Below are 26,504 nucleotides of genomic sequence, written 5' to 3'. Positions count from 1 at the left end.
ACTGGGAATAAAAAAATGAACAGCCAAGCAAAGAATCTGCCATGATATATTTGCACCTTACCTGAGAAAAGATAAGAAATAGTCACAGGTTGTGATAAGTAGTTGGAGGGAATTTATGAAGTATGGTTTGATAAAGAATAGGCAGGGATTTCTTCCTTTTTTAAGTTTTTAAATATTTAATTAAGTAATCTCTACACCCCATGTGAAACTTGAGCTCAGAACCTTAAAATCAAGAGTCACATGCCCTTCTGACCAAACTAGCTAGGTGCGCCAAGGCAGGGATTTATTTCTCCATAAGATAGATCTACAGACTCCCATCTGCTCTTCACACCTGAAATGTGACTACCTACCACTGGTTGTCTCAGAGATTCCTCAAACTCAATTAATTTAAAATCAGATTCTTCACCTCTATATTTTATTTTATTATTTTTTTAAGATTTTATTTATTTGACAGACAGAGATCACAAGTAGGCAAAGAGGCAGGCAGAGAGAGAGAGGAGGAAGCAGGCTCCCTGCTGAGCAGAGAGCCCGATGCAGGACTCGATCCCGGGACCCTGGGATCATGACCTGACCCAAAGGCAGAGGCTTTAACCCACTGAGCCGCCCAGGCATCCCCCTTTACCTCTTTATCTACAAACTAACTTTTCAGCACTCATGATCTTCCCAAGAAATCTCACAATGATTTTATCCTGTGGTGTAAGACATAAATCTTGGTGTCTTGGTATCCTGCTTGACACTTCCCACCTCACTGTGCTTAGTTCATCACCAAGTTTCCTAAATCTCTTGTCAGATCCCTCCAAATCTTTACTGCCATCGTCACCATCCTAGTCCAGATCACCACATCTGGTTGCACCGCAGCCAAGTGGTGGGTGTGGACTGCAGGGTCAGTTTTCCTGCGTTGGAATCTGGCTCCATTACCTACAAGCTGTGTAACCTTGGGGAAGTCACCCTTCCTCTCTGTGCCTCAGTTTCCACATCTGTGAAGTGAAAATAACAATACCTATTTTATAGAGTAGCTGTGGATAAAATAAACTGATATTTGCAAATGACCTTCAAATAGTGCCTGACCCTTAGAAAACAATTTAGAAATGTCAGTTAATATTGTGTTTTCCACACAGAAACTGAGATGATCTTCATAAATTTGAATCTGATACCTTGCTGGAAACTCTCTAGTTGCTTACCTTAGCAAAAAGACCCAGTTCCTTAAGGGGGCCTGTGAGGCCCTGCATAATCTGGCCTGTGCCTACTTCACCTCCAATGACCATATGTAGTGTCCCTTACTGTCATATGAAAATAATGTTAGGAGAGCCTGGGTGGCTCAGCCAGTTAAGTGTTCCACTCTTGATTTTGGCTCAGGTTGTGATCTCAGGATTGTGGGATAGAGACCTGCTCTGAGCCCCACATCAGGTTCCACGCTCAGCATGGAGTCTGCTTGTCTTTCTCCCTCTATTCCTCCCCTGGTCATTCTCTCTCTCAAACAAATAAAATCCTTTAACAACAACAAAAAAAGAATGTTAGTACTTACTTACCTCCAAAATGCATTTTTTTAAGTAAATGCTCAATAAGTACTAGGTACAAAAATAATAAGTGTTATTACTTCTTTCAAATGCACTATGGACTTTTCTTCCGCAGGTGTTTGAATTTTGCTTAAAAAGCTCCATTTCACCTTCTGCTAACTAATTTATACTCCTGTTTTAAGCTGGTGCATTCTCATAAAAATGTTGCAGCGTTAATTTGGTTATTGCCATATCCTAAAAATGGTATTATTTGAATTATTTAAGTGATCTTTTTCTCCTGTAAAAAAAAAAATGTGTGTATTGGTCCTTTAAGCCTGAATATAATCAGCGTACCCATTATAATGTTACACATTATGATTTCATGTGAAAGTGTATATGAGCTGAGTCAGACCACTCCTCCCCTTGTTACTTCATGTCCTGCAGCTGGGGGGAAATCTGGGAAAGGAGATAACATAGATAATGGTAGAATTTTCCATTACAGCGAACAACAGCAAGTGCTAAAATTAATGTGTACTGAACAACAGTGTCATACTGAGGACCTGTAGGGACGAGGGAGAGATATTCTACATGCAAAACACATCAGATCTTGTTTGGAAAAAGTTAAGAAAATAAGGGGTCTCCAAAACCTAAACCAAAAATGTATTGGACCTCTTTAACCTCATTCATCTTTCTTGTTTTTCTGGCACAATGCCCAGATTTTTCCCTGTCACGTCTGAAAAAAAATAATGTACCACGTTTGAATTCTTTTGAGAACTGACTTAGTTTATATTTCAGGGCAATCAGCTAGGAGTTTTGGGAGGGGGGAGATGCTGTTCTAAGCAATTCAAGTTTACACGAAGACTGGATGTCTTCTTCTGAGCAAAGGCTCCACCTAGAAACCAGTACATCTCTCTTGCATGCTTGGCAGGAAAAGTGAACTTATAAGAATGTTCTCTACCTACAATGGTTATTTTTATGCAAAGAAGATACATGAATTGTTTGAAATTCCATTTCTGCCTTAGAAATGGGGGCACCATAGTTTTTTTTTTTTTTAAGATTTTATTTATTTATTTGACACAGAGAGATCACAAGTAGGCAGAGAGGTAGGCAGAGAGAGAGAGGGGGAAGCAGGCTCCCTGAGAAGGGAGCCTGATGTGGGGCTCGATCCCAGGACCCTGAGACCATGACTCGAGTCGGAGCCGAAAGCAGAGGTTTAACCCACTGAACCACCCAGGCACCCTGGGGCACCATAGTTATTAAAGAAAAGATTGGAGGAACTCAAGAACCTGTAGAGGAGAGCTTCCATTCACTGGAAATGTTAAAAAAGAAAAGGGTAGAGAGGAAAGGGATGGAGTTGATGGGGAGAAAGAAAAAGCACGTGTTCAAAAACCTGCTGATTATCGCTGAGAGAAATAGAGCCTTAAGTTGGTCACCATCAATATGCTAAGGCAAGTCTTGCTACAGCTTGCCTAGCTGTATTATCATTTTAGTCTCCCGCAGTGTTAGCTATGTAGCTAGTGAAGGCAATCCTGATTTTAGATTTTAAGTATCTCTTCCTCCATGTATCAGTCACTACAAAATTAAAATTAATTTTAATTTTAAAATGAAATCTTGGGACGCCCGGGTGGCTCAGTTGGTTAAGCGGCTGCCTTCGGCTCAGGTCATGATCCCAGCGTCATGGGATCGAGTCCCACATCGGGCTCCTTGCTCAGCAGGAAGCCTGCTTCTCCCTCTGCCTCTGCCTGCCACTTTGTCTGCCTGTGCTCACTCTCTCTGACAAAACAGATAGATAAATAAATAAATAAATAAATAAATAAAATGAAATCTTATCTAACAGTTGATTTGGTGAAAATGTGTTAAATAAAACGAAATTTCATTTTGTTTGTTTGTTTGTTTATTTATTTAAGGTTTTACTTATTTATTTGTCAGAGTCCATGCGGGACTCCATCCCAGGACCCTGGGATCATGATCTGAGCCAAAGGCAGATGCTAAGGGACTGAGCCATCCCAGCGTCCCAGAAACTTTATTTTAAAATGAAAATTAGGCAACTCTCTAATTTCAACCACACTCTTCCAAAAGTAAATAATGGTAGTAATAATAAATAACAATAGAGGCGATTTTTCCATCCCATCATGTGACTGTGATGTAGGTTTAATTCTCGGACTCCAAAAACATTGTCACATAATGGGATTCTTTCACGTCTCAACTTGTTATTGGCTGTTTTCCCAACCACCCTTCAGATCTAGGAAGAAAGTTTGGAGGCTGAGGAGAGGTAGAAGCAGGGGAGGCAGCAAGAAGTGAGGGCAATCAGGGGGTGGGCAGAGAGTACAGAGGCTGATAAACAGTGGGTTACTGCATATATCTGTTCCCCAAAGTTCTCTTCATGCCAGCAGAGGCCTAGCTTCACTCAGGCCTTCCACTCTCTGGTCTCTGCCCAGAATTCCGAAAAGAGCTATGAAGTTCAATTTGAAACCTTTTCTTGGAGCAGTTAAAAAGTCAAAGACCCCAATCACTGGTCATTTTGGAGACTTTTTTTTTTTTTTTTTTCAATTTAAAAAAATTTTAAAGTAAACTCTACACCCTACAGGCTAGAACTCAAGACTCCTGAGATCACGAGTCTGAAGAGTCACATGTTCTACCACTGAGCCAGCCAGGGAACCTGGGACAGGGGTTTTGTTTTGTTTTGTTTATTTTATTTTATTTATTTATTTTTAAAGATTTTATTATTAATTTGACAGAGATACAACAAGAATAGGAATACGAGCAAAGGAACTGGGAGAGGGAGAAGCAGGTTTCCGGCCAAGTAGGGAGCCCGATGCAGGGCTGGATCCCAGGACCCCGGGATCATGACCTGAGCAGAAGGCAGACGCCCAATGACTGAGCCACCCAGGCACCCCTGTTTTGTTTTGTTTAAAGAGCCACTCATTTTAATGAAAAATACAAAAAAAAAAAAAAAAAAAAAAAGAAGGGGAGAGAGAGAGAGAGAGAGACAATGAGAGAGAGAGAGAGAAAGCGGATGAAGAAGCCAAGAAAGAGCAGAGAAGCCAAAAAAGAGCAAATGCCAAAAGAGAAAAAAGAGCAGAGAAGCCAAAAAAGAGCAAATGCTCCAATTACCTAAATAATCGTTTAGCCTTTCACTATTTTTCACTTTTTTTTTTTTTTAAAGATTTTCTTTATTTATTTGACAGACAGAGATCACAAGTAGGCAGAGAGGCAGGCAGAGAGAGAGAGAGAGAGGGAAGCAGGCTTCCTGCGGAGCAGAGAGCCCGATGCGGGGCTCGATCCCAGGACCCTGAGATCATGACCCGAGCCGAAGGCAGCAGCCCAAACCACTGAGCCACCCAGGCGCCCCTCACTATTTTTTACTTTAAACTGGTTATACCTACACATAAAACATTTAGACAGCTGCTCTCTGTGCTTGGAAAGGAAACTTTATTTTTTTGTGTCACACGTTTTATTAATTATAAAATGAAATAATCGGGAAATCAGCAACACCTTAAAGTCTGAAGCTTAATGGCAAGACATTAATTTTTTAAATATTATTTTAACTATGCTGAATTAAAGTTCTAAAGAGGGGATGGGGATGAGAAAGAAAAAATAATTACTGAGCCCCCAATATTTATGATTCTTTTGTGTTATTCAGTTAGTCTCGTGAACTCTGTTATAATAATAGCTATCATTATTTTGTTTATGTTATATGTCACACACTATGCTAAGGGACTTAACATTTTTCCCTCATCTGATCTTTTTTTTTTTTTAAAGATTTTATTTATTTGAAAGAGAGAACACAAGCACGCACGTGCTCATTTGCACGTGCAGTGGGGAAGGGTAGAGGGAGAAGCAGACTCCTCATTGAGGAGGGAGCCTGATGGTGGGGTCTGGATCCCAGGACCCAAGGGTCATGACCTGAGCCAAAGGCAGATACTTAACAGACTGAGCCACCTCTCTCATCTAATCTTCATGGTAACTTTATTAAGTAAATATTGTTCTCATAGTAAAAATGACAGAATTAGGACTAAAAAATGTTAAGCTGTCTGTCCAAGATTCCTAGATTTGGATAATTGTAGAGTGAGGAATAAAATTGAGGCTCTTCTTTCTCAAGACTGCTGTGGCTATTTGGGGTCTTTTATTGTTCTATACAAATTTTAGGATTGTTTGTTCTATTTCTGTGAAAAGTGCCTCTAGAATTTTGATAGCGATTGCATTGAATCTGTGGATTGCTTTGGGTAGTATGGACATTTAACGATATCAATTCTTCCAAACCCTAAGCACCGAATAGCCTTCCATTTATTTATGTCTGCTTCAGTTTCTTAATATCTGATATTTTTCAGTATACAGGTCTTTCACCTCATTGGTCAAATTTATTCCTAGGTATTTTATTCTTTTTGATGCAATTGTAACTGGGATTGTTTTAATTATTTCTCTTTCTGATAGTTCGTAATTAGCATACACAAATGCGACGTATTTTTGCGTATTGATTTTGTATCCTGCAACTTTACTGGATCCATTTATTAGTTCTAATTTTTTTTTGATGGCATATTTAGGGTTTTATATATATATATGATGTCATGAAGTCTGCAAATAGTTAGAGTTTTACCTTTCTGATTTGGATGCCTTTTATATCTTTCTTGCCTAAAAGTTCTGTTTAGGATTTCCAGTACTATGTTGAATAAAACTGGTGAGAGTAGGCCTCTGCGTCTTTCTCCTGATCTTACAGGAAAAGCTTTCAGTTTTTCACCATTAAGTATAATGTTAGCTGTTGTCACATCGTAGATGGCCTTTATTATGTTGAGGTGCATTCCCTCTATATCTGCCTTTTTGAGTGTTGTTGTTTTTTTAATCATACATGGATGTTGAATTTTGTCAAATTTTGTCAACATGGTGTATCACATTTATTGATTTACAGATGTTGAACTACTCTTGAATCCCTGGAATAAATTTCACATAACCATGGTGTGTGATCCTTTTAATGTATTGTTAAATTAGGTTTGCTAATATTTTGTCAATGATTTTTTGCATCTGTGTTCATCAGGGATATTGGCTTATATATATATATATTTTTTTTTTGCTAACTTATCTGGTTTTGGTATCAGGATAATGCTAACCCCATAAAATGAGTTTGGAAAACTTCCCTTCTCTTCTATTTTTTGGAAAAGTTTGAGAGGGATTGGTAATGTTTCTTTTTAATCTTTCTTTGAATGTTTGATAGATATCACCAGTGAAGCCATCTGGTCCTGGATTTTTGTTTGTTGGGATGTTTTTGATTACTGTTTCTCCTTACTAGTGATCAGTCCATTCAGATTTTTGGTTTCTTCATGATTCAGTCTTGATAAGTTTTATGTTTCTAGGAATTTAGCGATTTTTTCTAAGCTGTGCAATTTGTTAATGTATAATTGTTTATAGTAGTCTCTTATGATCCTTTGTACTTCTGTGATAACAGTTATAGTATCTCCTCTTTCATTTCTGATTTTATTTGAGTCCTCTTTCTTTCTTGGTCATCTAGGTAAATGGCTTACAGGTTCTTAAATAGCTATCATTAAATTTAATTATGTTTTATAGTGTGTTATGAATTTATTTCAGGGAATTGTCAGACATGTCTCTATTAGAGAGAGAGGAAAAAAACAACCAAAAAAAAACCCTTTTAACATTCACAACTTGTAGGAGTTCTTAAATCTCCTGGATGAAAAAAATATGCCATTGTGGCATTATCTTCCTCTTGGTATTCTGGTAGTTCTGATAAGTAAGAAAGGAAGCAACGTGTTAATGGAAAGATCAATGAACTAGCAGTCAAGGATTCTGGTTTCTAGTTTTGGCTGTGCCATTTACTCAAAGCCTCATTGTGGACAAGTCTCAACTGCTTTGCACTTAAGTTTCTTGAGCTGTAAAATGAGAGGACTGGGCAGTGTCTCAAAGGACACTTACAGCCAAACTAATTTATGACACAGGGAATTCGGCCAAGCTTGGATCAAACTTTTATTATAATAAAGAATGAATTCATGAAGCAGAAAGATTCAATAAGTGAGAAAAGAGAGCTTGCCATCTTTATTTGCAACCAGGACAGATACAGTGTGTTTCCTGTCCTTTCCACAAGTAGCCGTGGGAAGGGAGGGGTTGTTGGGGGAAGGATAGGAACAGGATGTCCTTCCCTGACATGTCAATAACCAGCCTAAATCTTTAAATTTTTTTCACGACCATCCCATCTGATATTCCAGAAGTCCATCCCACAAAAGAATTACTAATAACTTGTTATGAGGACAAGATAAGTGCTTCATTTCACTTTCATTTGTTAAATTTTTTCAGGTGCCTTCCTTTCATTATTGTTGTAGTGTGAATTTAGAGTGGCATAACTGCAGAGACTTTGAAGGATAATATTTACGAGAAACCTTTGAAAGGACTTCGGTGTCTTTGGTAGGCTAATATTGCTGTGGGTTTGCAGGTGAACCGCGACAGCAACTGGAACTGGGACAGGTGGAAAGGGAGAAGTACCTGGATACCTAAGACTTCTGGGGAAGAGAAAGGGACTTTGTTCTTTCAGGCGGTGTTGATGTAAGGCACTGTGAGAATTGATTATATACTTGCCAATCTCCCTTTGATGACAGGAACTGTGTCATTTATCTTTATATCCCCAGCGACAGAATTAACTGACAATCAAATATTTGTTGAGTGGAACGGAGTAAAAACTACGCGGGAAGAGGTACGAAAAAGGAGACCGAAATAGCAGTCTTGGATATCTGAAAGTTCACAGGATTTGGATCTTCTGCAAGACTGACTGCAAGAGAAAGGGACTTGAGGCGTAGCAGGGTTTCAGAAGAGGTGCCAACAACCCAGAATTTAGAAGCCGAAAGGGAGAGGTGATCAGAGCTCCTTATTAGTGAAAACTGATCAGGTAACAGGTTTGAACCCCCAAGAGAAAAAGAAAGGGAGGAGCGACAGCGATAAGCAGATTGCCAAAACTCAGGGGTGCCTGTGGCCAGAGAAACACTGAAGTTGGCGCCAAAGGGAAAGGGTTGTGTTCCAACTAGCTGGAGGATCCGGGTCCAGGAGCCTAAGCGCCGAACTTCGGTTTGAGGTCGCTTCTTAACAGAGCTACCAGGAAGCCCTCAAAGATGTGCAGCTCGGGCTGGTATCTTGGCGCGACAACTTCCGTGTGTGTGTGTGTGTGTGTGTGTGCGTGTGTGCAACAGGGCGCGCCGCCCGAGAACTTCCGTGTGCGAGAGGGACTGGCGCACAGCCAGCCTGCGCCCGCCGGGCGGACGAGGAAACCCGCGCTCCCGGCCCAGCCGGCCCCCACCGCCGCGGGCAGGGGCGGGCCGGGGCGGGGCGGGGCGGGCCAGGGGGCGGAGCTGCGGCCGCGCCTTAGCTGCTGGCAGCCCCACAGGCCGCCGCGGCCGCGCTTCTCGACGCCGAGCCCCGCGACTACATTTCCCAGCAAGCCGCGGGCCGCCCGCGCGCCGCAGTTGACCCATTTCCCGGCCCGTCCCGGGCTCGGCCGGCCCCCGCGCCCAGGCGGCTGCTCCCTGCTGACTGGGGTGTGGGCGGGGAGCGGCGGAGGCAGGAGGAGGCGCTGCTGGCCGCCGCCGTTGCCTCCGCTGCTGGGCGCCTGGGCAGCTCCCGGGGTTTCTGCGGCCGCCATGGACGAGCAGGCGGGTCCCGGTGTCTTCTTCAGCAACAACCACCCGGGCGCCGGCGGTGCCAAGGGTCTCGGGCCTCTGGCGGAGGCTGCCGCGGCGGGCGACGGGGCGGCTGCGGCGGGGGCGGCGCGAGCCCAATACAGCCTCCCTGGGATCCTGCACTTCCTGCAGCATGAGTGGGCCCGCTTCGAGGTGGAGAGAGCCCAGTGGGAGGTGGAGCGGGCGGAGCTGCAGGTAAAGACCCTCCCGGCCGGGCCCTCTACATCCCGCCTCTTCGGTCCCTTCCGCCCCGCCCAGGACCCTTCCCCCTCCCCACCCTTCAGCCCCCGCTCGTCCCCTCCCCCTTTGCTCTGCCCATCCCCTCCAGAACCGCGTCCCTTTACCCCCTTCACCTTTGCCTTCCGCTGACCCCACTTCCTTGACCCGGGTTCCCACTCCCGCCCTTGAAGCGTTGTTTACCCTCCCCGCTCCTTTTCGTCTGCTCCTTCCCACTCTTAACTCCGTCTCTTTTCAACTCTTTTTGCCGTCCCACATTTTAGGTCGTCCCTTTCAGTTTACTAATAGGGCTGACAGTAGTTGTGAGAGACGTCGAGCAAATCATCCTCTGCCTTAGTAACATCGTAGGTCTAGAGATGGTCCCTGCGAAAGGTATTGGCTCCTCTCTCTGAAAGGAAGGTGATTGAGACAGAAGTTGTGTCCGTGGGGCCTTGACTTCAGGCGAGAAGCTGATGTTGGGCGAAAGTATTATTAGGAATATGAGCTCCTTTTTGATATATGTAAATGCTTTTTTCTCTTTCCTCTTCCTTACCCCCTCCCGCGTTTCTTTTAGGTATTTCAGATTCATGGACTTTGAATGAAGGACCTGGATGATCACAGTCAGGTGATGGTCCAGAGATGGTTTCCTGTTCTCAGAATCTGAAACTTACCAAGGGTTAATTTTATGTCCAGTGTTTTGGGAGATTGACTTGTACTTTGAAAGGAACTAAAAGGGACTTTAAAGTTGGTTACATTTCCTTGCATAATCTGCGAGATAAAGTATATCCAGGAAGGAGCTGTTGTGGGCACTTAGAAGAAAGTGAGGCTGATCCTTTACTAGCCATTCTGGATTGCTAAGTAGGTTTCAGCGGCTGTTCTTAAAACTTCCAAGGCACACACCAATTTCACTAGGAACTGAGTCGCTGTGCCTTTCTGTTTTACTGGCTAATCCTGTATGCTCATGAAATCTGAGTATAGTTTTGGTTGGTAAAACACTTGAAGTTAAAATGCTACCCAGTGTGTCACTTTTTTTGGTAACATGTATTTTCTTTGGCACTTAAAAAAAGAAGAGGAGAAATCTGTTAAATAGAATCATGTGCTGGAACAGGGTGCTTTGGCATAGTGGAAGTGGCTGTGGAAAGAGGGAGTAGACAGCCTTATAGTACCGCCTGTGCTTGCTGCTAGCTCTGACCTTGAGGAAATCCTTTCGCCTCTCTGAACTTCATTTTCATCTTTTATTATTCAGTACATTTATTGAGTGCCAGCTGTGTGCCTTCAGGCCCTGGGATTAACAAAACCGACAGCAACTCTGCCCTCATAGAGCTTACATTTTAGTTGGCAAACAGTTAGCAGATGCAAGTATATAATATACTGGACCATAGTGGCAACTTGGGTGAGAAAAATAAATCAGGTACAGGAATAGAGTGTGATAGGGGCAGCTATTTTATTTTAGACATGGTGTTTGAGGAAGGCCTCTGGGAGGAGTTCAGTGAAGCCAGGCGTGACCCATAGTTATTACAATTTTTTCTGCCTCTCTATTTCTATAGTTGTATGTTTATATTGTGACAACTTTTTTTATTCCTACTGCTATGTACTTCAGTATCTAGTATATAGATATTTGTAATTTTTTTCAAAATAAATCTGACCATATCTGTCTAAATAGCAAGCTTACTTAAATGCTTCATTCAGATTTATTAGTAATTCACTTTATTAGCACTGCATTCTGTAAGTAAGCTTGTGGATTTCAGACTTCAAGGAAGTGTGAAAGGCAGGCTTTAACTTTAAGGCTGTTCAAGTGTGGAGAGTGATTTTTGTATGTGACTGCTTAAATTTTAATTTCCAGTTTAGGGAAGGTGAGTCACACTAGTTTGGTCAAAAAACAGACAAGATAATGATTTTTCCCTTATTACCTGTGGAGGTTTGGGAACTTCCAACTCATCTTACCTCCTGTCGGATCTCCCAGAGCTCCCCCTCCACTCCTCCGTTTCAACTTCCAGTTTACCTGTAATTAATTGTAGTCACTCTTTAGTTTTACACACAAACACACACACGCGTTTGTGCTTTTGAATCATTTCATCAGCATCATTAAATTTGAACATATCCCTTCATTTTTCTTTTGCTGTTGGAATTTTTCTAGAAAGACGATAAGAAGTAAGAGTTGAAAGAATGACGATGAAATTTGGATCAGTTGGCATCGCCCTTTTGATTTTTGAATCACTTCTCAGTCATTAACACCGAAGTCAACAAAAATACCTTTAAGATTAAGTCTAATATGCCCCTTCAGGAACCTGTCAGTCCTGCTCTTTCAGGTTGCCAGGGCAGAGTTGGGCAAGGCTCTCATCTTCCAAGCTCTCATCTACCTGGCTTGCCTTTCTGCTTCCTCCCTTCTTCAGGTCTTGGGAAGAAGGAACCAGCTACATTGTGCTGCAAACTTGTCATCGCCCCCGCCTTGCCCATCTTGGTTTAAGTAGAATTCTCTTTATTTTTGGTAATCTCCCTCTCTCCCACCTCATTACCACTGTTCAGATGAGAATAGGTAATTCATGGGAAAAGAATGATTCGGATTATTACTGAGCTTTACATCTGTGAAAGGAAGTGGAGTTGGAATACTAATCATAACATTTGAGAAAATTTTCTATATGTGAGATTTTGAGCTAGATGACCTCAAAAGAATATGCAGTCTACTGGGAGTGATAGTATAAGCAAGATGCAGAAAAATCAGTATTTATCACATTGGGGGCTTAAATTGTTTTAGAATAGCGTAAAAGAGGAGAGCTAGCAGTGAATGGGGAGAATAGCAGTAAGAAAGAACTTCATGAGGTAATGAGAACTTATTTCAAATTTATTGACTTAATAGCAAGCACGTAAATAAAAACTAAAATTTATTGGCTCTTGATTTTGGGATGTGTGTGTAGTAGGGGAGGCTCAGCTATTCACCTGCAAATGTGAAAAAAGTGAAAAAAAAGAAAAATTTGTGAAAAAAGTGATGTAATTGAGTAGCTTAGGGCATGTTGTATAGAGACTGTATACTGAAGTGTTTATTTTATTTTTAAAAAATTATTATTTATTTATTTGACAGAGATCACAAGTAAGGCAGAGAGAGAGAGAGAGGAGGAAGCAGGCTCCCTGCTGAGCAGAGAGCCCGATGGGGGGCTCAATCCCAGGACCCTGAGATCATGACCTGAGCCGAAGGCAGAAGCTTAACCCACTGAGCCATGCAGGCGCCCCAACTGGAGTGTTTATTAATCTGGATTTTAGCATTATTGATTTATATCTTCATTCAGCAAATGTTTATCAGTCACCCGCTTTATGCTAGCTCCTATTATAGGCCCTGGAGAAACAAGAATGATTAAAATAGATCATTCCTTCATGAAGCTTAAATTCTGGAGAAAGACAGACATACATACCTATACATAAAATGTTAGATGGTAGCAGGCACCATGATAACGTGTTATAAGTGGGATATGAAATGATTGAGAAAGTGGGGAAGAAAGGCTTAACTGGTGAGGTGCCATTTGAGCAAGACTTGAAAAGGTGAAAGTAAGGAAAGAGTGTTCTAGGCTTAGAGAACAGTGCTGGGGTGGGGGGAAGAATGCTTGGAATGTTTGAGGAATAATGAGGCACATGTGGCTAGAGTGGAGGAGAAGAATAGAAGAAATGTCAGAAGTACTGGATCTTGCCCATTGTAAGGATCTTAGGTTTTACCTCCGCAGGATAGGCAACTATGGAAATGTTTCGAGCAAAGGAACACCACCATCTTTAAAAGGAACCTTTTGCAAGACTTTAGAATACAGTTAGAGGGGAAGATAAGAGTAAAAGAGTCAGGGAGCCTAGGTTGGGGGCTATTTTAATAATCTGGGCTGGAAATGAATTTAGGTGGTAGTGATGAGGTAGGTGAATATATATTTTGATTCATATTCAAAGTATCAAAATGGATTCTGAACACATTTCTGAAGGTAGAAACAATAGGATGTGCTGAAGAATAGAATGTGAGGAAAAGAGGAGTCATGTACAAATCAGTTATTTTGACTGAGTAGCTTCAAAGGACTGTTAAGATTTACTGAGCATTTAGATGAGTACAGCACTTAAAATGATGGTTTATTTTGTGTTACAACTATTATTTACAATTATGATGAGAGACAACTTGGCATAAACCTGCTTTAAACCTTTTCTCTAAGACTTACAACTTTATGGCAAACATGGCAAACAAATTCTGACCTTTGAGAATCTTAGTTTCCTGAGGTATAAGGTGAGAATAATAAACTACCTTGTGAGGGTTAAATTAGATGTTTTAAAATACCTCACAGAGGCTGGCACATAACACAAAGTAAACGCTGAATGAATAAAAGGTAGCAAATATTTGATGTTAAATTTTCAGTTTTTTTTATGTCCTTGTCTCCAGAGAAAAGCATCATCTTTAGTTGTGAACTCTTTTAAGGCTAGAGCATGTAAGTACCATCCTGGACCAGGCAGTCTAATATTCCAGGTGTGATGGTGGCGCTAAGGGACATTTCATAGGAGTGAATCGTTGCTTTCACTGTCAGCCTTACAACACTGATTATGTACTTGGTGTATATTTGCTTTCCTTATAACTCAGTGTGGGTCTGTTATCTTGGAATTTGTGTAAATTTTTCTGAGTGTGTTTATCTTAACCTTGAATGATGTCTTGGGTAACAAATCATATACATTTACTAACCACTCTATAAAACTAATCTTCGGTTTTATTCGGGTCTTTAAAAACCATTTCCTTTGAACTTGGAGCAGGTGAACCCCATTGTGGTATGGTATAATTTTGTAAACAGGATCATTTTTCACTCTATTTATAGCCTTGATAATTTTATAACCTTTAATTATATTTTAGAAAGATTGTAGAGGTTTTACTCTTTTAAAAACATATACTACTGTTTGTCACTTTAGTTCAGTATTTCTCAGCTTCACTTCAATCTGAGAATAATCTGGGGGAACTTCTAAAAGTATTCATTCCCTGGACTCTACCTCAGACCCATTAAATCATAATCTTAGAATTTAGGGCTGCTGGTATTAGTATTTTTTTGAGCTCCCGGTAGTCGTTATATGCGACAAAGATTGAGAACCACTGCTTAAGTTAGTTTCTGATTTTACATAAATAGTTTGATGATTTTCTCAAATGTGTTAGTATTCCAGATATGGATGGCTTTTTATAGAATTTGAGATATAATTTCTATTATTCTTTCTGATGATAGCTAGCATTTTATTTTTAGCCAGTAGAATATTTTAATTTGATTCACCTCCCTCTGACTGAGAGATAATTTTGAGCTGGAATGAACTTTGGAGAAAATCAGCTGCAACTTTCTTTTGCAGGTAAAGTGAAGCTCACAGAGAGGTTGAATGACCGAGAATAAAATAGGCTTTATACAAGCTGTCACTTAAATCTCCAGATACCTTTACAGTTTTTTTTTTTAAGTCCTTTCAAATACATTATTTTACTTGGTCCTTAGAACTTTCTGAGATAATCAGTCACACTAATGCTTATCATTTTCCTGTTTAAAACAACAGACATGGAGATTTTACTCTGTTTTACTGTTTTCTAGCTTATTTTATTGGCTACATTTAATACTGTGTCTTGACTTTGGTGTTCTATAGTTTTATTATGATGTATCGGGGTATAGATTTCTTTTTGTATGTGACTTTGTTAGGCTCCTTGAAAAATCTGCAAAATCCACCATCATTATCTCTTTAGATTTCTATTCTATCCAGTTAGCTTTTCTTTTGGATCTCTGATTACATGTACCCTAGACCTTCTTTATCTATTTATTCTTTTTTTTTTTTAAATATTTTTTATTTATTTATTTAACAGACAGAGATCACAAGTAGGCAGAGAGGCAGGCAGAGAGAGAGAAGGAAGCAGGCTCCCTGCTGAGCAGAAAGCCCGATGCTGGGCTCGATCCCAGGACCCTGGGATCATGACCTGAGCCGAAGGCAGAGGCTTTAACCCACTGAGCCACCCAGGCGCCCCTATCTATTTATTCTTATTTATTTTCCTATCCATTAATTTTCTCTTCAGGTGAATCTAATCTTTTAAAGCCATCCAACGAGTTTGTAATTTTGATTATTATTGAAGTTCAGTTTGGTTCCTTTTTGAATCTGCTGGATCTTTTCTTAATAGTTTCCTGCTCCGTGAAGATATTTTCAGGTTGTCTTTTACTCCTTTTTTTTTTTTTAAAGATTTTATTTATTTATTTATTTTAGAGAGAGTATGTATGTGGGTGGGGGGGAGGGGGGTGGCAGGAGAGGGGCAGAGGGAGACAGAGAGGGGAGGATCTCAAGCAGACACTGTGCTGAGCGTGGAGCCAGGCATGGGACTAGATCTCAGGACTAGTCCCTGAGATCATGACCTGAGCTGAAACCCAGAGTCAGACACTTATCTGACTGAGCCACCCAGGTTCCCCCAGTCCTCTTTTGTTCTTTAAATGTAGTAAGTATAGTTACTTCATAGTTGGTGTCTCTGTGCTTCCTATATGTGAGGTCTTAGAGGTACCTTTTTTGTGATTTCTTGTTTTTGCTGGTTCTTGTTTATGATGACTTGTTTCTTTGTATGGATAGTTACCTTTGTGTAACTGCTCACTGTCTTGAAGATGTTTAAGACGAAACTGAGGTCTCAAGTAAAGGTATCATTTTCAGAAGTTCTTTGCATTTGCTTCTGGTAGGTTTGGAGGCATCCAGAACCATTTAAAAGAAATTAAACCATTTAAAATCCAGAACCATTTAAAATAAATTCATTGCTTGAATTTGGACCACACTGCTTATGCAAATTTTGGTTGCATACATTTGAGGACCGTTGTATTTCACCTTGGCCTTGAAGGTATAAACCCCTTAGGTCTTAGCTAATTGTGGGACATATCACCTGTTAGACTTTTCACTCTGGGTGGTCCTAGTTTTTGATTTTTGCTGTTTGGGTCCTGTAAGGCTGTCCAAACTAAGGTTCAGGTTTGTTCTGATTGGCTAGTACCCAAAGGGCAAAGTGGCACTTGTTCTCTTACCTCACTCAGTATTCATTTTCCCTTCAATTTTGGCCAAATAATTCCTTACTTCTTATCAGCTTTGTCTTTTAGATGAGCGTGAAAATATTTTGTCCAGAATTTTTAGCTGTTTTTAGTAGAAGAGTTAATTCAGGACATTATTACTGGAAACTGAATTATCTTCCTTTCAAAAACTGATAAATACGAATGGCCCAGTAATTATCTGGGGAGAAATATCATTGATAATATTTTCAAGTAAGAGATGTCCTTATTTAGCCCTAAACTTTATTTACTATCTAAGTCTACTTTTCTTTGAGTTCCAATGATAGGAGAGGAGACTACAGCTTCTCTCCAAAATCTTGGTAATATAAGCAAAATTTAAAACAAACCCCTTTACTAATCAGTCTTTGAAAGGTGTTTGGAAGTCCAAATAATTTGGACTGATTTCCCTTTGTCAGCAGCTTATTATCTACTTGATGTCAGCCATACTTTCAGATTTGTGAATGTTATTAATGGTATCTAGGTTTCAATTCTGGGCCATTAGAAATAAACATGCCCTTGGGATCTTTGGAGTTTCTTGCTTTGGTGGTCCATTTCACAAAACAGTCTGTTGCCTATCATAATGTAGCTATGGGAAGTATGGGCCTTAACTTCATTTCCAGTATAATTTTTCTGGGCCTCATCTTTGTTAATTGTGAGTTCTAATATACCCACCAAACAAGACTAGTTGTAATTTTAAAATGATTAAGTATGCGAAGTATGGGACCCATAAGAGATGTCTAATAAATGGTTTGCTCTTGCTGGTTGAGATTTCTATGGAGAGAATGCTTTCAATTGTATTATTTATTTAAATCAAATTTTAGAAGCCACGATCTGGTTTAAGTGATCCATTTGGTACATAGTGGCTACTTACGTATCTTTTCTCTGTTAGTAGTGGTTTAAGGACAATGAATTGACAGTATTGGAAGTAAGGGGCTGGCCAGAGATGTGTAGTGATAGGTGGTAATAACTTGTAAGCACTGAGGACCAGACATAGGAATAGAGGAAACTTTGGAGTTCAGAAGAGAAACCTGAGGCAAGAGAGAAGCTGGGGAGGAAGGTAGAAGAAAAGAGACAGAAAAGGGAGCAGGGGGTGGGCTGAGCAGACAGAGGGGAGGGAGAAACTGCACACATGAACTTGCTCTTAGTTCCTAGAGCAGTATTATCTGTAGTCTTCATTTTAACACTTGCAGAATTCTGGAGCTGACAAGGAAAGACACACAACACACACACCCCCCGCCAATCTCCACTCTCAATTTTCTGTTCCCTTCATTAGGCTAAGAGTATTTTACCTCCTGAGGGACCTTAGAACCTCAGTAGTCTCATCCTTTGTTCTATCAGTGAGGGCCACCGGAGTGAGTTGTCTTAGATCACACTGTGAGTTGGTGGAGATTTAGTTTAGAACCCAGGAGTCCTACTTCCCTGGCCTAGGCATTGTTCTCCATACCACATCATCTCCTTTTACTGGTTCCTCACTCTGTGTAGCTGCTTCTGATTGAAGTAGCCAAGTGAGATATAATATTTAGATGATTAATAATCTAACTGTCATAATGTAAATTCTTCTGACATATTTCAAACTTTTCTTCAAGTAGAACAACCTAGTGAAATGAGTATATTTTAAGGGGTTCAGGAAAGTCTTCAACAATATGTGTTCCTTAAGAGTGTTAAACATTGTGTCACTCTAGTTTCTTTTAATAATTTTATTTTTGTATAGGGAATACTGATATAAAATATTTATTTATTTAAAAAACTTTGCAAATTTGGATCTTTTTCAGCTTGTTCTGATGGTAGCCTAATTACGTTCTCTGTGTGTGTGTGTGTGTGTTTGTATTTTTTTAAACTATATTTAGTGTTTATTGACCATATATCACCTCTTGTGTAGTGCTTTGGATTTTAGGTCATTCTCAGCCTTACATATGCTGTTCGAACAGAATAACATGTCAACCATGTATTTGCTGTTATGCGTTAAGGTATTGAAGAAATAAAATCACTTTCTTTGGCAGATGTAATGCTGTTTAACTCTTATTACAAAAGTACCTTATCTGAACAAGATGATGGAATATTATAGATGATTGATATGTAAGAAGGAAAATTTATTGTAGAGTTGCTAGAAGCAGTATGGCACAAGGCAAAATGAGTTTGTTTGTTTGTTTGTTTGTCTTAGGTAAGATTGAGAGAAAAGTAAAGGAGTGCCCTGGAATTAGGGGGAGCGTTGGGAAATATTGAATAGGGTGTGGGTGGAGTAGGTATTTTGGGTGTGGCAAATAGGTTCTTGAGGTAACTGCACTATAGAGATCCAAGGAAAGGGCCAAGGGAGTGTTAGACACAGGTTCCATTAGCACTCATTTACATGGGACAGAAATTGGATCCAATACCAGCATATCTAGTTAGGAAAAATAAACAAGATGTCAGATTCCATGAGGGTGATACCAATTTCACATGATGGAAAATTGCAGCCCAGTCTGAGACTTGTTCTCATTTTTTTTTTTTTTTAATTTGTTTGTATTTCCTAAATGAGAAGATTAAGCAGTCAGTAAAGGAGCCAAATTATATGCATAACCAAAACCTGCTCCTGAGGAATGTGGGTTTATATAAAGCTAAAAGGGAACAAGGAGGAGCCTAGAGATCTGGGTCAGTACACTTACTGAAGCTTTAAAGAGTAGTTAGCTGGGAAAGATGGTGCCATGGTCCCAGTCCTGGAACCCAGTACTTTATCTTGTTTCCTTTCCTCTTTTAACCTCCAAAAATAATAATAGTTTTGTTGTTGTTGTTGTTGAGCTCTTACCATGTGCTGGGTACAGTGCAGCACACTTTACACGTGTAATCTATTTTAATCTTCGCAAAGCTCTTTGTGGTAGGTATTAATGCTTATCCCCTAATTTATAGATGAAAGAGAATAAATAATTTCCTGGTAAGAAAAGTTTGAGTGATGGGCCTGGGCATGGCAAATGGAAGGAAATATTTTGACATTTTTCTTTTTCTTTAATGCTTCTGAGTTAATGTATAGGGTTGGGATATTTTCCCTTTCTTGTCTGTCTGGTGAATTTCTGATCCTCTTCCAAGATTCAGTTTACCTTCTTTGGGAAACCTCTCTGACCTCTAGACATAGTGAAGCTTCATGCTCCCCTAAAAGCTTGTATGTGTAAGACAGAAACACCATCCTGACCAGTTTTTGGGCAGTTAATCGGTTGAAATGATACCAACTAATTTAAGTGAAAAATATAGAAAGCTTGCTAGACCAAGCCCACCTGCCCCATTCACCTTTTTTTTTTTTTTTTTTTAAGAATGCTGATTGGAGATGTGTGTTGTCTTTCTTGAATAACCTACAATTATAATGCATTGCTTGTGATTTCTGGTTTTGCTTTTCTTCAAGTAAAGTATACAATGCAGAATCGTGGCTATTTATGACTTTTCCCTGTTCTTTTATAGTTGTTTCACTCACATTTAATTCAACAGCAGTATTTTTCATAGGTCTCCTTGTTGTCTTGTCTTCCCAAAGCATTTAACTTAGTCTTTCTTCTTCATAGAAGAAGTATTTTATTGGTTTATGTAATATTTAATTGAATCATGTAATCAAAGCAACAGCGCAACTGACATAAACAGGTTTGGGAGGAAACCAAGTTGACTCTTAGTGAGCTTATACAACTGGACTGAGATAACCGCAGTGGATGGTGAACTGTAAAGAAGAACATACTCTAGCTGTGAATATTTAATGTGCCCTGGGTGTTGGGCAGTGTTTTTACAAAGGGACTGAAGAATACTGGTTAATCCAGAGGTTTGGTTAAGAGAGGATTAGTGGTGAGACCTTCTGTGTCTCAGTTATACAGCCTATCTCATACTTTGCATATTTGTTTCCTCACTAGGTTCTGAGTCACTTAAGGGTGTTTTTATTTCCCTAAGATCCAGCAGTTACTGGCACATAGTAGCTGCTTCATAAATGGTTCTTAAATAAATGTTAGTGAATATATATTAAATATATGTGTTTGAATATGTATGTCATGTCTCTTAGCCAAAGTTTTTTGGCCATGAGGGCAGGTCCTGTGTCTGAGACATCTTTGATATTTTACAGTGATTGTCATACATTGCACGAATGTGCAATATATGGTGGTATGCAGGGGAGCAGTGTATCTGTCCCTCTTGCTGCTAGCCTTAAGACCTCCCCTGGAAAGAAGCTCTGAGAGCAAGGAGTATCTGTGTTTGGTTGTGTAGAGCATTGCCTGGGCCCTGCCAAGTCATTCTGACGGAGCTCATTTTAGGGATGCCACTGGCTTCTTAATTGCAGCTTGATGTTAGCAGCAGCAAATGGTGCCTGGGTTTTGGTAGTTGTGAGTGTAGGTTTGTTTTCTTCTCCCTTGGTGTGTTAAACACTGACTGCCAGGAAATGTCTTTGGCATCATGTCCTGAAAAGTCTTTACAATCAGCAGGGTCAGATAACATTTTTTGTTCTTTTCTAAAACCCACGCCTTCAAATTTTATACATATTCCTTATTCTTCTAAATAGAAAATGAATTGAATAGTTTTTTTTCTGTGAAGATGAATCTGGCTTTAAATAAACTATCCAGTTTTCATTATTTTGTATTCTCCCTTTCCAATTTTGTTTACAGTTGCATTACTCATATATTTTGATCTTAAACCTTTTGGAACTCTATTATTTTTAATAAAACAGAAATGCCCCAGTTTTTCAGAATTTAGAATTAAAATTCTGACTTTTTTTTATGCCCAAGCCTGCTTCTTTTCATCAAAAATTAGTTTTGTTTCCCAGATCCTTATAGCTAGTCAAGTAGGTGAGATTGAGCACAAAAAGGCTAGTGTATGGAAATACCAAAGTTGCCAAAGCCTCATAGAAAATATGTTGTGGATGAACAGTGGAAAACAAGCAGATATAGTTCGAGGTCACATGGAGCTTATAATCTAGTAATAATTCTTAACTTTAGATAGACCTGAGTCCATACCAGTGGTGGTATCCGCTGTGGCAGTGCTTTTAGCTTTTCCCATTTAAAAACCAACCAAACCAATACCGACAACAAAAGAAACCCCTTTCTCAGCTCTTTTATCTGTTGGTACTGTCATCCTATTTGTTGTCTTTCATTTCATTGTTAATTTCTCAGTACGCACCGCATTTAGTACCTTTGGTTTTCTACTAGTCTCATTTTCTTCCCTCTCAGTTTCTTTGTTCTCTTTCTCTCTTTTGGGTTACTTACTTCACCGTTCAGATACTTGTTTGTCAGATTAGATTGTTTTGTTTTTACTTTCCAGCAGTTTCTCTATGATTTGAATCTTCTCACTCTAGTTGATTCTTTTTATGTATAGATAGATGCCTTTTAAAATTACATATCTAGGTCGTGCTGATGTTTTTCTAGTTACAATTCTATGTCTAATTTCTTGCTGATGTCACCTGGATGACCTGCTATAACATGAGACTCACTAAGCCTTTCTTTCTTTTTTCTTTTTAAGGTTTTATTTATTTATTTATTTGACAGAGATCACAAGCAGGCAGAGGGAGAGAGAGGAGGAAGCAGGCTTCCCGCTGAGCAGAGAGCCCGATGTGGGGTTCAATCTCAGGACCCTGAGATCATGACCTGAGCCAAAGGGAGTGGCTTAACCCACTGAACTGCCCAGGCATCCTCAGCCTTTCTAAAATTCTTCTCCCAAACCAAGTTGCCTCTCCTCCCCTTACCCAGCCCCTAATTTACCCTTTCTAGATGTCTAGATTCAGATTTGAGTCAGTGTGTGATTCTCTCATCCTCACTCTCCCAGCCAGGTTTTGTAAACTATTTAATATCTTAGATTTATTTTTAAACATTTAATTCTTAATACTGTTGTTAACTTGGTTCAGATCCTCATCATCTCATATCTGGGTGACTGCAGTAGGGGCCTTCTTATTTTTTTACCTCTGGTCTCTCCCTTGGCCAAGGTATTATACACAGTATTTCCTCTTAAGCTTCTAAAAATAATGATTTGCTCAAGATATATATATTTTTTCTTTTTGCCTGTGGTAGGTTTCAAATCTCTTCCATGATTAGACTATTATATTTTCTACCTGTTAGAGTACTCTTTCTAAACCAACATAGTTTAATCTTGCTTTGCACATAAGTCAATGTTTACTTTTTTTTTTATCATTGCTTAGAAAGTTTTCGTCATTCTGAAATAATCTTCCACCACCTCATAATTTGTATTATTCTTTCAGATTTACATAGTCTTTATTCAAATTTAGCTTAAGTCCCATTTTCACCATGAAGAGATTTTGGTTTAGGCTTTGATTGTTACTTTTTTAATACTTGCTTTTGTCATTTAACACTTAGGGTGTTCCATCTTTTACTGTTTACTTGCTTTTTATGAATCTGTTCAGTTAATTTACAAATATTTATTGGACATCTACTACATGCAAGTGACTGTTCTAGGCTTTGGGGATATAACAGTCAATAGCATAGATAGTCTCTGTGTTGGAACTTTAGCAACTTCCTCTGTACCTTATCACTTTTTAAATTCTAACACCTATTATAGTACGTGTTAACATTATGTGTTAATAATGATAATATTAAAATTGACTTCAAATTTGCAAGAAGGAGCCCCTGACTAATAATACAGAAAAAAATCCTGTCTTGCTGCTGACCAAAAAACATTAATAATTATGGAGACAGGGATAATTATCCTGGAGGGTGAGGATATCATTTGGAAGGTGGCTTTATTGTCTTGAATTCAATGATAGATTTTTAAAAATTAGCCAAAATAATACTGCCTTGGCAGATACTAATTCAACTGTATACCATTAGTCTCCCATGCAAATAAACAGAATGCAAATAAATAGCAATTTAAAACAATACTCATTGTCTTGGGATCAGGATTTACTAAGTTTTGTTTTCCACATACCATCTTCAGTTCCATATAATCCCAGGATGTTAAACTCTTTCCCTGTATAGTTGAGGAAACTGAGGCTCAGCAAAGTTAAGTAACTATAATAGGATCACACAGATTAGTGAGAGAACCAGGAGTAGGAATTTCCCAAATCCCATATCAAAGAACATTGAATGTTTATACAATACAGTTCAGTAATTGATGTGTATGGTTCTGGTCCTGAGTTACCAAGAAAAATTATGTCCCCTGCCTTTTTTTTTTTCAAAATGAAAGCAGAAACTTACTGATCTTTAAAATTCAGTATACATCAAAGCTTAAATGATTTATCTCCATTATTTCTTATGTGTGTTTAATGAGTCTTTCCTATTTTCCCTACTTTGTGTTCTCTTGTTTACTTGTTTGAATAAAAATGATTACCTTTATATTTTGACTTAATTTTTTATTTAAAAAAATATTTGTTAATCAGGAAATGAGTGTTTTATGATGTTTAAAAATCAGGTAGTTACTAATAAGAACTTGTTCTAAGAAAGCTTGACTTTCCTAGTTAAGAAATCTCTGTTGATTTTTTTCATTAACATATAATGTCTTATTTGCCCCAGGGGTACAGGTCTGTGAATCATCAGTCTTTCACATTTCACAGCATTCACCATAGCACACACCCTCCCCAATGTCCATAACCCAGCCACACTATCCCTACCCCCGACCTCCCCACCGCAGACCTCAGTTTGTTTTGTGAGATTAAGTCTCTTATGGTTTTTCTCCTTCCTGATCCATCTTGTTTCATTTTTTCCTTCCCTACCCCCCACAACCCCGGCCCTGCCTCCGAAATTCCTCATATCAGAGAGATTATTTGTTATCTTTCTCTGATTGACTAAATTTGCTCAGCATAATACCCTCTAGTTCCATCCACGTTGTTGCAAATGGCAAGATTTCATTTCTTTTGATGGCTGCGTGGTATCCCATTGTATATATATATACCACATCTTTATCCATTCCTCTGTTGGTTGACATCCAGGTTTGACTGTTGTGGGCATTGCTGCTGTAAACATTCGGGTACACGTGCCCCTTCGGATCATTACAGTTGTATCTTTAGGGTAATTATCCAGTAGTGCGATTGCTGGGTTGTAGGGTAGCTCTATTTTCACCTTTTTGAGCAACCTCCCTACTGTTTTCCAGAGTGGCAGCACCAGTTTGTATTCCCACCAACAGTGTAGATAGGTTCCCCTTTCTCTGCATCTTCAGCAACACCTGTCGTTTCCTGACTGGTTATTTTAGCCATTCTGACTGGTGTGAGATGGTATCTCACTGTGGTTTTTGATTTGTATTTCCCCGATTCCGAGTGATGTGGAGCACTTTTTCACATGTCTCTTGGCCATCTGGATGTCTTCTTTGCAGAAGTGTCTGTTCATGCTTTCTGCCCATTTCTTGATTGGATTATTTGTTCTTTGGGTATTGAGTTTGTTAAGTTCTTTATAGATTTTAGATACTAACCCTTCATCTGATATGTCATTTGCAAATATTTTCTCCCTTTCTGTCAGTTGTTTTTGGGTTTTGTTGACTGTTTCCTTTGCTGTGCAAAAGCTTTTGATCTTGATGAAGTCCCAATAGTTCATTTTTGCCCTTGCTTCCCTTGCCTTTGGCGATGTTCCTAGGAAGATGTTGCTGCGGCTGATGTCAAAGAGGTTTCTACCTGTGTTCACCTCAAGGATTTTGATGGATTCCTGTCTCACATTGAAGTCTTTCATCCATTTGGAGTCTATTTTTGTGTGTGGTGTAAGGAAATGGTCCAGTTTCATTTTTCTGTATGTGGCTGTCCAATTTTCCTAACACCATTTGTTGAAGAGACGGTCTTTTTTTCATTGGACGTTCTTTCCTGCTCTGTCAAAGATTAGTTGACCATAGAGTTGAAGGTCTATTTCTGGGCTCTCTGTTCTGTTCCATTGATCTAGATGTCTGTTTTTGTGCCAGTACCATATTGTCTTGATGATTACAGCTTTCTCATAGAGCTTGAAATCTGGAATTGTGATGCTGCCAACTTTGGTTTTCCTTTTCAGCATTCCTCTGGCTATTCTGGGTCTTTTCTGGTTCCATCTAAATTTTAGGATTATTTGTTCCATTTCTTTGAAAAAAGTTGATCGTATTTTGATAGGGATTGCATTAAACATGTAGATTGTTCTAGGTAGCATAGACATTTTCACAATATTTTTCTTCCCAATCCATGAGCATGGAATGTTTTTCCATTTTTTGTGTTTTCCTCCATTTCTTTCATGAGTACATTATAGTTTTCTGAGTACAGATTCTTTGTCTCTTTGTTAGGTTTATTCCTACATATATTATGCTTTTGGGTGTAATTGTAAATGGGATTGACTCCTTAATTTCTCTTTCTTATGTCTTGTGTTGGTATATAGAAATGCAGCTGATTTCTGTGCATTGATTTTATACCTGACTCTTTACTGAGTTTCTGTATGTGTTCTAGCACTTTTGAAGTGGAGTCTTTTGGGTTTTCCACATAAAGTATCATATTATCTGCAAAGAGTGAGAGTTTGACTTCTTCTTTGCTGATTTGGATGCCTTTAATTTCTTTTTGTTGTCTAATTGCTGAGGCTAGGACTTCTAGTACTATGTTGAATAGCAGTGGTGATAATGGACATCCCTGCTGTGTTCCAGACCTTAGGGGAAAAGCTCTCAGTTTTTCCCCATTGAGAATGATATTCTCAGTGGGTTTTTCATAGATGGCTTTGATGATATTGAGGTATGTATCCTGTATCCCTACACTTTGTAGAGTTTTGATCAAGAAAGGATGCTGTACTTTGTCAAATGCTTTTTCAGCATCTGTTGACAGTATCATATGGTTCTTGTTCTTTCTTTTATTAATGTATTGTATTACATTAATTCATTTGCAGTTATCGAACCAACCTTGCAACCCAGTAATAAATGCCACTTGGTTGTGGTGAATAATCCTTTTAATGTATTGTTGGATCCTATTGGCTAGTATCTTGGTGAGAATTTTTGCATCTTTGTTCATTAGGGATATTGTTCTGTAATTCTCCTTTTTGATGGGAGGGGTCTTTGTCTGTTTTGAGATCAAGGTAATGCTGGCCTCGTAAAATGAGTTTGGAAGTTTTCCTTCCATTTCTATTTTTTGGAACAGTTTCAGGAGAGTAGGTATTAATTCTTCCTTAAATGTTTTGTAGAATTCTCCTTTTAAGCCGTCTGGCCCTGGGCTCTTG

At 39.3% G+C, this 26,504-nt stretch overlaps 1 protein-coding gene across 3 annotated transcripts in view; it reads left to right on the top strand.

Annotated features, from left to right (window-relative positions):
- Positions 1–8,886: 8,886 nt before the first annotated feature.
- Positions 8,887–26,504, top strand: part of STRN (striatin) — a 102,521-nt gene continuing 84,903 nt past the window's right edge. The window contains exon 1 of one of the 3 annotated variants that reach the window (XM_032353006.1): positions 8,887–9,361. In XM_032353006.1, the coding sequence (XP_032208897.1) occupies positions 9,128–9,361 (234 nt within the window). In that variant the 5' untranslated portion in view covers positions 8,887–9,127. The remainder of the gene's footprint in view (positions 9,362–26,504) is intronic. The other 2 variants (XM_032353005.1, XM_032353007.1) reach the window with 2 other exon arrangements.

The sequence above is a fragment of the Mustela erminea genome, chromosome 7, assembly GCF_009829155.1.
Source record: "Mustela erminea isolate mMusErm1 chromosome 7, mMusErm1.Pri, whole genome shotgun sequence".
Lineage (NCBI taxonomy): Eukaryota > Metazoa > Chordata > Mammalia > Carnivora > Mustelidae > Mustela > Mustela erminea.
The sequence above is the reverse complement of the archived record's forward strand: the minus strand, read 5'-3'. Positions and strand labels throughout refer to the sequence as shown.